We start from the raw sequence: 13,493 nt of genomic DNA, 5'->3' as shown, positions 1-13,493 counted from the left end.
AACATTCATTTTCCCATAGTAGCATATGCTTTTAAAAATCTTTGGAAAAATAAATCCCACAGTTGTTTTTCAAGTACAGGTTGGCAACAGGTGGAGTATCCAGCCACACAATCCTATTGCAAATAGTCTATTCATTGCTCTTTCAGCAAAGCAAAAATAATGTTAATTTATCATGATCAGTTAGATACTTAATCATCATAAATGGTGAAATTTGAAGTGATTATAAGTGTTAATTCATGAAATTTGAATAATATATTGATTTCTAAATTAGTCATCAGGTCAAATCATCTTGCAAGAGAGAATAATTTGACTGAACTTAATTAGTGTATGGTTGGTACTTGTCACATCAACCATGACAAGATCAAAGGAAAATTTGACACCAGAAGAATAAATTATAGGAACATGAACTAAAAAATAGGCTATTTAAATATTTAGCATTCAGATTACTCTGCCAGATGGTTTTGAAGGTATCTTGTAGCTTTGAGATTCTGATGATATTCTTTTATTCTTTTACTTGTTTCAGTCATTTGACTGTGGCAGTGCTGGGTTATAGTTGTAGAAATCAACCCAAAGACATTGATTAATCACACCCATACTTGCACCTATATGTTTATATATTTTTAGAATGACACTATAGGATAGGTGCGAGAAGCTGGATCTGGCTGGTTTGACCATAAAAGAGGTGAGATATTTGGGTCTGTTACAGCTGGTTTAAGAGATAAATGGTTAATCTAATAATGCCACCCTCTTTAAAACTAAAATAATATAAATACCATTTTGGATAAAATACTTTCCTCTACATACAATGACATTTCTTATTAAAAACAAGTTATGTATATTTTCAATTGGAAAATATATAACTGCAAAGTTTGATAAAAGATAGAGACAAAAATAAGTGTTATTCAATTATCACAAATATTTGTATTTCAAAAGAAAAATATATGTAATTTTAATGCAGCATTTACTTACATTCTTGTTTCATTCCAACTTCTCGACATCGTAAAAGTCTACAGGCTGGACATTTCCGTCTCATCCACATATCTATTTCACAATTGCCACCATATTTACATGTGTACACTGCATTCCTAGTAATACTTCGTCGGAAGAAACCTATGAAATATTACAAATACAGAATAAATGTAATAAACTGAATTTACAGATTCAAATTTGGTCACTGTATCAACAAATTGTTTTGACTTTTGGTCTAATGAACCCATATACAATTTAATTTGTTTTACATCTATTTTCCATGCTAGCATGGGATAGACAAATATATCAATGAGGCATTGTTTTACAATGAGATGCCCTTCTTGTTATTAATGTTTACCTGTTTTTCACGTAAGGGATTTCTTATTTCACATGTCCTTGAAAGTGTAAAGTGAATAGACAGTTTGTTGACAAGTAATGACAACGATACTGCTCAGATTTATGTAAAGTTCAACTGTAAACACACACACACACATATACAATGGGCTTCTTTCAGTTTTCAGCAATGAAATCTTACAAAGCTTTGATTGGCTTAGAGGTATAGTCGGAGACTCTTGTCCAAATTGCTGTACTGTGGGATTGAACTCAGGTGGATGGAAAGTAAACTGCTTAACTACACAGCCATGTCAGGAAAAATATATTGGCAGAGCTCCTTTACAACATGTTAAGTTTGAGAAACAACCTCAAGCAGTTTCAGCTGTTGAAGACCCATCTGGTCAACTGACAACAACTCTCAGACTACAAAGACTTGTAAGCTCATTAACACCATAATAAATCTCTTGAATAAAATCTATTATATTACTGGTTCTTATTGAATCAATCCATGAGGTTCTGAACTTGATGCAATAAAGCTTCTTGCCAGGCTTTATGTTTATGGTGTATTAGATTAATAATCTTAGTAAAAGATATATTTCAGTTTTGTTTTAAACATTCTGCTTGCTAAATGTGATTAATCTAATTTACCTTAGTCATTTGCTAAGGTGAATTTCAATAAAAAAAATGATTTCTTAGTTGATAGTACACAATTTTCTTTATATACAAGTCTGGAGCAAGCAGAATTAAATTGCAACCCTATTTGGAAATTTTGTGAACAAATGCTTTTGAAGAATATATTTAGTTGAGTGAAGAGACCAGTTTATTCTTGTAGTTGTTGGCTAACCTCAGCTTTATCTGAGCAGACCCATGATATGGTAACAACATTTAGACGAAATCTTTTCTAGCAAAAGTTATCTTGATTATATCATAGGATGTTGTTGTAAGACTTCAGTACTAAAATATGTTAACTTCCAATTTTAATGTAATGTATGTAGTTCCTAGAGGAAAATTAAACTACAACATTTAATAAGTTGTGCTATCATGTGGATCTGATGCTAATAGCTAGTAAAATGAGAGAAAGAAATAAAACACTGTTTCAGCATTGCTTTAATTCAAAATACCACTTTAAATGATAAAAGTTGCTGAGTTTCTGAAACAAAAATATGACCCATTTGATTATGTTGATTAGTACAGTTTTATAGAGACATTTTAAAAATGTCAAAAAAAAAAAAAAGAAAAAAGTCTGTTTTGCTAGAGTTCCATATTTAAACTACTGAGAAGCCACGTATTTTATGTTTAAAATATTAGATATTCATTAGAATCCATTACGAACTGATAATCAAAAGAAATATTGTACGTTCAGGTAGATGAGTTGATATGTAATAAATAAATAATATAAAAATGATAAAAAAGTTAGAAAGATAAATGTGCTGTGTTTTCTTATAAAGAGTCAGGACCTAATACATTTTTTTAAAACTTTACAAAACATGAGAAAGCTGTTTAATTCCATTTAAACAAGTTAGAAATGTTTCTTTTTTTTTCTATTATTATTAAGATGATTCTGTTATTATATAGCTTTCTTTAACTTTCAGTAATCTTTTATCTTTTATCATTTACTTGTTTAGGTCTTTGGGCTGTGGTCATGCTAGAGTACTGTCTTGAAGGGTTTGGTCAAACAAATTGATACTAGTACTTATTTTTACGCCTAATACTTATTCTATCAGTCTTCTTTGCCAAACCACTAATTCACAGAAGTGTAAACAAACTAACACTAGGTGCTAAGTGGTGGTTGAACAAACACAGAGACACAAATACAAGCACGTGCACACACTACAGGCTTCTTTCAGTTTCTGTTTATCAAATCCACTAACAAGGCTTAGGTCAGCCTGGGGCTATTGCAAAAGATACTTGCTCAAGATGCCAAACAGTAGGACAAAACCTGGAACCACGTGGTTGAGAAGCAAACTTCTTACCACTGTGCCTATAAATAAATAATTTTGCATTGGCTGGGAATTGAACCCTGGCTGCCCTTGTAGCAGGTGAGCATTCTACCACTGAACTAAATTCTCTTACAAGAAGAATTACAAAAAATTAACTATAGGTGTAGGAGTGGCTGTGTGGTAAGTAGCTTGCTTACCAACCACATGGTTCCAGTTTCAGTCCCACTGCGTGGCACCTTGGGCAAGTGTCTTCTACTATAGCCTTGGGCTGACTAAAGCCTTGTGAGTGGATTTGGTAGATGGAAACTGAAAGAAGTCTGTCATATATATGTATATGTGTATATATATATGTGTGTGTGTGTGTGTGTGTGTGTCTGTGTTTGTCCTCAAACATCGCTTGACAACCGATGCTGGTGTGTTTGCATGCCCATAACTTAGTGGTTTGGCAAAAGAGACCGATAGAATAAATACTAGGCTTACAAAGAATAAGTCCTGGGATCGATTTGCTCGACTAAAGGCGGTGCTCCAGCATGGCTGCAGTCAAATGACTGAAACAAGTAAAAGAGTAAGGTTAAACTCCCAGCTTGGCATCTTCTTTTGGACATGAACTAAAATACTTCATCCTATGGTCATATCATAACAAAGATATTATACTGAAATGTGATAGAAGCTGTTACATACCTTTACATCCTTCACAGCTGAGAGCATTGTAGTGATAACCTGATGCACGATCTCCACATATTCTACAAAGCTCCTCTTCGGTTGTTTTTTGTGTTCTGTTAGATAATTTTTGTGGTGTACTCTCCCAGGAATTCTTTTTCTCATCTGATTTATTTTGTGCTGTTGGGAACTCTGTTTGGCTTGCAATATTCATTGATACAGTTGTGAGAGGACCATTAATTTGGCTTATGGCCTCTTTTGATGGACAAGCTTTTAAAACTAGAAAAAACAAAATAAAAATCAATTTTATAAAACAGATATAAAAAATGTTATATCTTATAAGTCTGAACAGCTCCAAATATTATTATTATTATTATAATAATAATAATAATAAAGGGTAAAGACCCCCTTCGGTTATGACTGACCATGGGATTGCACCTAGAAAGTTACCCTCCTAGGCACAAGTCTGGGCAAGGTTGTTTATGGAAGACCAGCAGTCGCCCATGCATACCAGCCTCCCCTCTCCACGCCACCAGTGTTATCCAAGGGAAAGACAAAGGCTGATACAGCTTGGCACCAGTGACGTCGCAACTCATTTCTACAGCTGAGTGAACTGGAGCAACATGAAATAAAGTGCCTTGCTCAAGAACACAACACGCAGCCCGGTCTGGGATTCGAGCTCACAACCTCACGATCGTAAGCTCGACGCTCTAACCACTGAGCCATAATAATAATAATAATAATAATAAGAAGAAGAAGAAGAAATGCCCTGATGCAGTGCCAGGCACTGGCTCTCATGGCTTCTGATTTTAACTGATTGAAAGTGTTATCATGTACATTCTTTTGACTTGGTATAAAAGATGGGCTACAGCAAATATTCTGCTCAATACCACAGATTTGCTTGTTAGTTGTTTGATCTTAACCAGTTGAATATGACCCTTAGTGGCTGACAATATGTGTATCTCTGATCACAAACGTAGCCATGTGTTGAAAAGAATTCTTTGGGGTTTGGATAATTCACTTCTGGAAACATGGGTGTTTCGTTCAACATCCTTAAACAACCCTTATTCAGGGACCTTTTGGGTGGAATGGGCTATTTGACCTGAAGAATATTCTAACTGGGCCCCATCTGCAAGGTCATACACTGTTTATCTTGATATGAGATCAGCATGTCATGCACATATGATTGTGATGCATGTGCCTGGTGTACCCTTGTCAGATGGGTAGTCACAATGGGTATATTGGGCTTCATATATTTTACCCCAGTGTCACTTTGATGGCATGCACTAGGGAAGAGGACTTATTGGATGCAAACACAGCATTAAAGCAGAAGAAACAACTGCTGTTATTAGAAGTAGGAAGGTCAGACTTGCGTAGGATGAAAGATTGCAAAGATAAAGCACTATACAAGAAATTAAAAACGAATGAAACTGAAAATAGGTGGATAAAGAAAAGAATGCATGGTCAATTTCATAGGGATGTTGAAGATAAAACAGACAGAGAAAAAAGATAGCTGTAGATGATGAAAATTGATTTAAAACTGGAAATCTGTGCTGCCCAAGAGCAAGCACTAAGAACATACTACATAAAATACAGAAGAGACAACACATCAGAAAGTGATAAGTGCAGAATCTGCGGACAAAATGGTGAAACCGTATGGCATATTACCAGCCAATGTACGCCACTAGCTCAGAAGGAATATAAGAGATGCCATGACAATATAGCCAGGATTGTCCATTGGACACTCTGCAACAAGTATGAACTTGACAGACCAAAAAATTGGTACGACCACAAACCTGAAGGCATCATCGAAAGTAGAAATGCAAAGACCCTATGGGATTTTATGATCCAGTGCGACCATGAGATAGAGAATAGGAAGCTGGACATAGTCTTAATTGAGGAAGAAAACAAACTATGCTGGATCATAGATACAACATGCCCAGCTGACAACAAGGTATGCAATAAGGAAGAAAGAAAAGTTGAGAGATATGACAGGTTAGCTTGGGAAGTTAAGCAATTGTGGTCGATGAAAAAGGTAGCAGTAGTACCAATAATTGTCGGAGCCCTGGGAACAGTGAGTAAAAATCTTGAGAAGTATGTGGAACAAATAGGGGCTGCAATAAGGGTGGAGCACTTGCAGAAAACAGCACTGCTTGGAACTGCTTGAATAATCCGGAAGCTGCTCGAAAAATAAGATGTGCTACCTTAGTTCACTGGTAGTGAACAGCTGCATTGTAGTACATCTCCAGCATTAGAAGCTGTGCAAAGGAAATAATAATAATATCATGCTCATCCACAAAGATGAAAAAGAAGTAAAGATAATAGATGTTGCAATACCAGGTAATTCGAAGGTGAAATATAAGGAAACAGAAAAGACTGAGAAATTCCAGCCACTGCGGGATGAGATAGGAAAATTATGGGGCATAAGGAAAGTGATGGTGATACCAGTGGTAATTGAAGCACTAGGAGCAGTTTCCAAGGGCTTTGAAAAACATATTAAGAATACTAGGGCTGCTGTCAGACTCGAGGTGATCCAAAAGGCAGCATTGTTGGGTACAGCTCACATTCTAAGGGGTATTGTCTCTTTGAGTTACAGGAGAAGGCACTACTTGAAACCTTTCAAGTAAAGAATAACTGGTAATTAAGAACTCTCTGGGAGTTCTCCAGAACATCAATAATGATGATAATGATAATAATAATATTATTTCCAGTATGTACAGACCAGACCATCAAAGCAAATAAACCAGATATTGTTGCGAAAGATCAAAACAATAAAATCTGTTTATTGATTGACATGAGTATACCCTGTGACCGTAAAAAAATTTGATAAACTCAGAAAATATAAAGATTTGCTAATTGAAATCGAAAAGATTTGGTGTCTCAAGATGGTTACAATACCAGTGATTGTAGGAGCACTTGGAATGATCAAGAAAAGGAACTGAAAATTATTTAAGACTGATCCCTGGCTTACAATCCCTGCAGGTTACATGTACTGAGAAGAGCATTGTCAATGTGAATTTTCTTTATTTTTTCCCCTTTATTTTCTTTGTTTGCTTTTTTCTATTTTTCTATTTTCTCCTTTTTCTCTCTGTCTTTCATCTCTTTTTTCTCTATCACATGACTTTGTAAATGAACAATCTGGTGTGTTTATTTTAATGGTCTATCAAATGTCTACAATGAGTTTCTCTGCCCTAGGTGTCAGGAAGACACTTGGCATGAAATGGAAACAGAACTGAAAGAAAATGATAATGACAATAATAATGATAATGACAATAATAATTATAATGATGATGATAATAATCATGATAATAATAGTGATGATGAATATAATGATTATTTCTAACATAGACAAATTTAGTCTTAATGGGAACTCAGAATGTAAAGAGCTAAAACAAATATCAGCATAGCATTTTGTCTAATACTCTACCAATTCTACAAGAGCAAAAATTATTGTTATATTAACATGTTTGCCAGTTTAATTTCAATTCAATTCCCAACACAGTAGAATCACTTTAATGTAGTAATTAGATGTTAAAAAGACAAAAATAATAAAGCTAAATTTGTAATAATCTAACAACTGCAAAATTTTTTTAATATTTGTTTGACTGTTGGAAATGAAATCTCTAAATCTAGAAATGCCAATTAACAATGGCAATTTTAAAGTACAATTCACAAAACTGCTCTCTCTCTCTCTCTCTCTCTCTCTCTCTTTCTCTCTCTTCATTCATTCATTCTTTCATTCATTCATTCATTCAAAGACTGATTAATTAGACAGAGAAAAAAGACTTTTGTCAGTAAAAGATTCGCTAAAAGTCAGTAATGAGAAGAGTCATGGAGACAATGTTCATTATAATTTTCCCTTCCTCCAGCATGAAGTCATCTCTGGAAAGTAGTTCACAGGCTAGGGAATTGAGAAGAGCCCATATAGATATAGCATAGCCTGTAAAGATGTTTCTGATTCGTGTGAGTCTCCTAAGTATAATTTATAGTGAGTTTAATTAGGAAGTTTGTCAGCCACTCTTTTTCTAAAGTTTTGTCTAACATCTATGACAAATATGATTTCAAATTAATTTCGTAAAACTTAAGAAAATTTTCTGTTTCTTTTTTTTTTTTATAACAGTAGCAATTATGAACAGTAATTCTATTAAATGTGTTAGAAGAAAAATAGAAATATTATGTAAATGCTCCAAGTCTAAAGTGAATAACTACAACTGTACAAACTAAGCCAGGATGTAAAATTATACCAAGGACAACTTACATGTCTGAAAGCTATATCTATCAATATAAAAAACGATTTTAACTTTCAAAAAGCCAAGTCCATAAGGCATCTTAATCACCAGTTGAAGCCAGTTCCTTTCATTTGTTCTGCTAAGAGTTTAGAGAAAAACAAGCATTATACAAACTCTTCTCTCATCTATAAAGTTGTAGCCTAGAACCTAAATAAGAAGTCATTTATAACACTACAGGGAATTATGGGTATTTCGCTAACATTGCAATAATGATATGACTGCAACTCTAAAATTTGGTTTTGCATGTCTTAAATTTCTTCCATAATCTTCCATATCTTCAAATTTGTGCATTAATGTTACATTTATAAATCATATATTAAAATAAGTCGCTTTTGCAAGAAGATAGATTACTAGTGCATGCATAGAAAGTCTGCAAATAAGATATAGATAGAACAAATTGCTTAGCATCAACAAATATATTTAACAAAGAATACAAAATGTTATAACTGGGAATAGTGTTGTCAAAATTAAAGGGAAAGAAAAAAGACATGTTTTCTTTTTGTTTCTAAAACAATAAAAAAATTTTTTTTCAGTTCATCTACATCAGTGGTTCTTAACCAGAGTCCATATAAGACTTTTGGAGGTCCATGCAAACAAAGTCGTAAATTGGAAAGCCACAGTAGAGTTTTATGTCCATGAAAAAATTTTGCTTTAGATATATTTATTGCAAGAAACAGCTAGGTATCATTTTACATTAGTTCAGCCTATCACAAATTAATGTGTGAAAAACAAAGTAAGAATTTTGAAAGAAGTAGCTATAAAACTAGTTGATAAACATTAAAAGGCTATGGAGGTCCACCAGAGTAAAATAGTAATCAAAGGAGTCCATAGATGAAAAATAGTTGAGAATCGCTGATCTCTACATCATACAGAACATTTCACCATTTCTTTTAATTGAAGAAATTAAAAAGAAGTAATCCTTCTACTACTGTGAATAGTAATATACTGGATTTCTGGTTGAGTTTACAATATGGTAAACTTAAAAATTGGATGAAATTTTATTATAAGATCTAAACTCAATCACTAATTTTATTATTTTCTCTATATAATGTTAAAAAATTCATCTATTACAATCTTTTTCTTCAGCTTTCAGCAACAGCCAGTTAAGGTTCTATCACAAAATAAGAATTCTGGAAACTTAACTATAAATGAGACAAACTCACTTTAGAAAATATTGCTAAGCATTTGAAAACTGTTCTCTACAAGACAAGAACTTTAAAAAACTGTCCAACTTAATAGATGAGGCGAAGTAAGTACTTTAGAAATGCCCGACTTAACAATAAGTGAAGCAAGCACTTTAGAAAGGTTTAATTTTCAATTTAGAATAGAACGGGGAAAATTAACATGATTCTAAAATATTACAGAACCTTTTCAAAGTTTAAACCTTTTCGATACCAGCCCATCCGAGACTGTCCCTTGAACTACAATACATTCTTTTTTTTCACAAAACAAGGAGCAGTCTACTTTCTTTTTTTAAAGGTATTAAATTAAAACTTCCCATCAAAATTCCATACATCAGCCTAACCCTTTTGATACGAACCCACCTATGACAACCTTTGATTCAATGATGCAAATCTTCCATCAAAATCCTATCTTAAATTATTTTTCCAAATATCAGGTTAATAAAGACAATGTTATCTTACTAAATTTTTTGTATTTTTAAAATAAATTGAAACAAAAGCAGAGTATTTCAACAGAATAGAAGGGTTAATAATGGCAAAGGTTTTGAGCAAAAGCAGTCTATTCCATCAGAAATATGGTCATAAAAGGGTTTAATATATTTAAAAGAAAATGTTACTTACTCTTTCCCATATTAGTTGATGACTTTTTAAAATTGTTATCTTCTTTTGGACATGAACTAAAATACTTCATCATAACTTGAAGGTCATGTTACCAAGCAATTGGTTAGTAGTCATTTAAAATTTGAAGAATACTTGAAATTCTGTAATAGCAAAGCAAAAAAAAAAAAAAAAAAAAATCATTGTAATGAATCTTTATTTTTATGAAATTTATGCATGTAGTTAAAATACAGCTGTTGTTAAAATACAGCTGTTGTTAATGATGATATTTTTTTTAGCATTTATGTTATTGTAGCTTTGTTTTACATGAGCTGTTCTGTGTCTCAGTTAGAGACCTCAAGTAACAGCAAATTGGACATTTTACTATGAATATTAGTTATGATTAGCAATGGTATATATTATACAGGAAGAAGACCAGAATCTAAGAACTAAGATTCTGTTGAATTTGTAAGAGTTTTAAGAGAATCAGGTATTTTTAGGTTGATGATATTTTTCTTAGGGTGTGAACTACTGTTCACATTCTAAGAATTTTTTGTAGTTCTGATCCCTTGGGGTTTCTTAGTATTTGGCTATAGCATTTAAGAGTGCCTTTTGGTACTGGCCCTAAATCTCTGATGATCACAAGTACAGTTTCTGTTCTTAGATGCCACATTTTTGAGACTTCCATTTAAAGATCCTTATATCTACTTATTACTATTAATTATTATTATTATTGTTGTTGTTAGTATTATTATTATTTATTATTATTATTATTATTATTATTATTATTATTTTCATATACACTCAACAGATTAGACTTGGAAAAGAAAAGAATCCTAACACCGGGTTACAACAAGTAGCCTTAGATGCCAAGAACCCTCTTATTGGGTTACAGGAAGTAACCTTAGATGCCAGGAACCTTCCTAAGTATCCTAGCTGTTCCTAACACTTTTCTGGAGCTGTACTAAACCGCTCCAGTTTAGTACAACTTTCTGGAGCTGCACCTATAACTACTGGGATACATTTTACCCACACTTTCCATAGTTTCTGTAATTCAATAGCAAGGTCCTGGTACTTTGCTAATTTTCTATACTTCTCATATTAATTTTTTCATCATTAAGGTCTGTAAAGTCAATTATCAGGCACTTTCTATTCTCTTTATCTACTACTACCAAATCAGGTCTTCTAGCTTCTATTACTCTGTCAGTCTGAATGTTTAAGTCCCACAACATCTTGTATTTCTTACTTTCTATTACTTTACTAGGTTCATGTTCATACCATTTATCAGTATGGTCAAATCTTAACTTTCTACATAGTGGACTACTCTCCCTAGATTGTCATGTCTATTCTTGTATTCTTTCTGTGCCAGAATGCTACATTCACTTACTATATGAGTAACGCTATCATTCTTCTTCTTCTTATTGTCATTATCATTATTATTATCCATTTGATAAAGATTAAAAAATACAATATAACTTGCATACAAACATAAAACTGTCTCCAATAACTCCACAAGGTTCATAACATTTAGTAATTGTAATTTAGCCCATAGTTAGCAATGACTGAACAATCCTATGATCAAAGACATTTAATCCATAACCACACCATCTTTTCCCAATATAGTGTATATAGGACTACATCATCTATGGTACATTGAGATTTGAAAAAGATTTAGATACCATTTCTAGCAAGCTAAGCAATCATGTAGAGGTTCCATTACTAGTTCAACATTATGGTTGATGTTTAGGTCTAGCTTAATGTTTTAAGCAGTTCAGATAAATCTACTCATGAATTACATGCTGGGTCAATCAGAAAGAACAATGTAGAAGTGAGATGACTGAATAAGCTATTGGACTACCTACCAGCAGGAATGTTAAGAGTTCACATGAACTACAAGTACTTTGTTAAATGTTTGGGTGGAGCTGTTTATTCTATTTTTGCTTTAGCTCACATATCTGTCAAAAATATGCAGCAGATCACCTGGGAATATTAACCAGTTTATTGACTGGTATCTTATCCTAGGGTGAATGTTGTCTCTTGCTCACATCACACCATAAAACTGGAGGCAGCAAGCACCAGCTCCTAAAAACTTTTGAGATTTTAGCAGGCATATATAATTTACATTTGTAAGTTTCCAAAAGATCTGATACATATGTCTAATAACAGCAGTGGATTAGAAACTCATTGTCAGTAGCAGAAGAGCATCATTTTGTAATACTAACAGCTCCAACAAATAAATACATGGTCCACGCAAACATGGAAGAAGGGGTGTAAAGTGGCAAAACAAATTATTTCTGACAATGAAATTAAATCCCATACTGGCTTTAAATTTTGGCACAAGGCCAGTGGGTTTGTTGGGGAGGACCCAAGTCATTTAAATTAACCCTAGTGTTTAACTGAAAGGATGAAATGCAAAGTCAACATTGGTGGAATTTGAACTCAGAACATGAAGACAGACAAAAATACAGCCAAGCATTTTGCCCAATGTGAAATTAAATCTCATATTAAGCATTTTTTAAAGAACCTATCTCTTTTTAAATTTATATTTGCTGAAATCTTTATAATTGAAATTATTTTGGAAAATAGACAATATTATATCAAAAGCCTAAGATGTAAAAGAAAAAAACATTCAGCTAATGTCAAACTATGAAACATCATCATCATCGCCACCTCCACCACTACCATCATTTTAACATCCACTTTTCCATGTGTCAGACAGAATTCATTGAGGCAGATTTTCTATGACAGATGCTCTTCCTGTTACCAACCCTAAATTGTTTCCCATGATCAGAATATGATTGGAAACAAATAACACTGCTTGTATGATGGTGATACTCAATTTCAACTATCACACTATGTCAAGACAAGGAGGTGCAAACACATACACAAACACACGTATGTATGTATACAATGGGCTTCTTTTAGTTTCAGCCTACCAAACCATTCACACAGCTTTGGTAAGCCTGGGACTATGGAAGACAGTAGCCCAAGGTGCCTTACAGTGAGACTGAACCTGAAACCACATGATAGGAAAGCAAAATTATATATATATATATATACCTCTTTTACTTGTTTCAGTCATTTGACTGTGGCCATGTTGGAGCACCGCCTTTAGTTGAGCAAATCGACCCCAGGACTTATTCCTTGTAAGCCTAGTACTTATTCTATTAGTCTCTTTTGCCGAACCACTAAGTTACGGGAACGCAAACACACCAGCATCAGTTGTCAAGCGATGTTGGGGGGTACAAACACAGACACACAAACATATACACACACACATATATATAGATATATATATATATATATATATATATATATATATATATATATACATACACACTCGATGAGCTTTTTTCAGTTTCTGTCTACCAAATCCACTCACAAGGCTTTGGTCATCCCGAGGCTATAGTAGAAGACACTTACCCAAGGTGCCAGGCAGTGAGACTGAACCTGGAACCATGCGGTTTGTAAGCAAGCTACTTACCAGATATAGAAATAAAAATTTATAAAGTTTAGAAAAAATT

The 13,493-nt window shown here is 33.4% G+C and overlaps 1 protein-coding gene across 5 annotated transcripts in view; it reads right to left on the bottom strand.

Annotated features, from left to right (window-relative positions):
* The window catches only part of LOC115211768 (ecdysone receptor), a 147,030-nt gene that overhangs the window by 12,036 nt on the left and 121,501 nt on the right, over nt 1-13,493 (bottom strand). For all 5 annotated transcript variants that reach the window (XM_029780454.2, XM_029780489.2, XM_029780462.2 and 2 more), the window contains 3 exons: nt 9,994-10,133; nt 3,924-4,181; nt 970-1,110 (listed from right to left, as the gene is read on the bottom strand). In XM_029780454.2, the coding sequence (XP_029636314.1) occupies nt 970-1,110; nt 3,924-4,181; nt 9,994-10,066 (472 nt within the window). In that variant the 5' untranslated portion in view covers nt 10,067-10,133. The remainder of the gene's footprint in view (nt 1-969; nt 1,111-3,923; nt 4,182-9,993; nt 10,134-13,493) is intronic.

Source organism: Octopus sinensis, linkage group LG1 (genome assembly GCF_006345805.1).
Source record: "Octopus sinensis linkage group LG1, ASM634580v1, whole genome shotgun sequence".
NCBI classification, from domain to species: Eukaryota; Metazoa; Mollusca; class Cephalopoda; order Octopoda; family Octopodidae; genus Octopus; species Octopus sinensis.
This window is presented reverse-complemented; position numbering and strand designations above follow the sequence as displayed.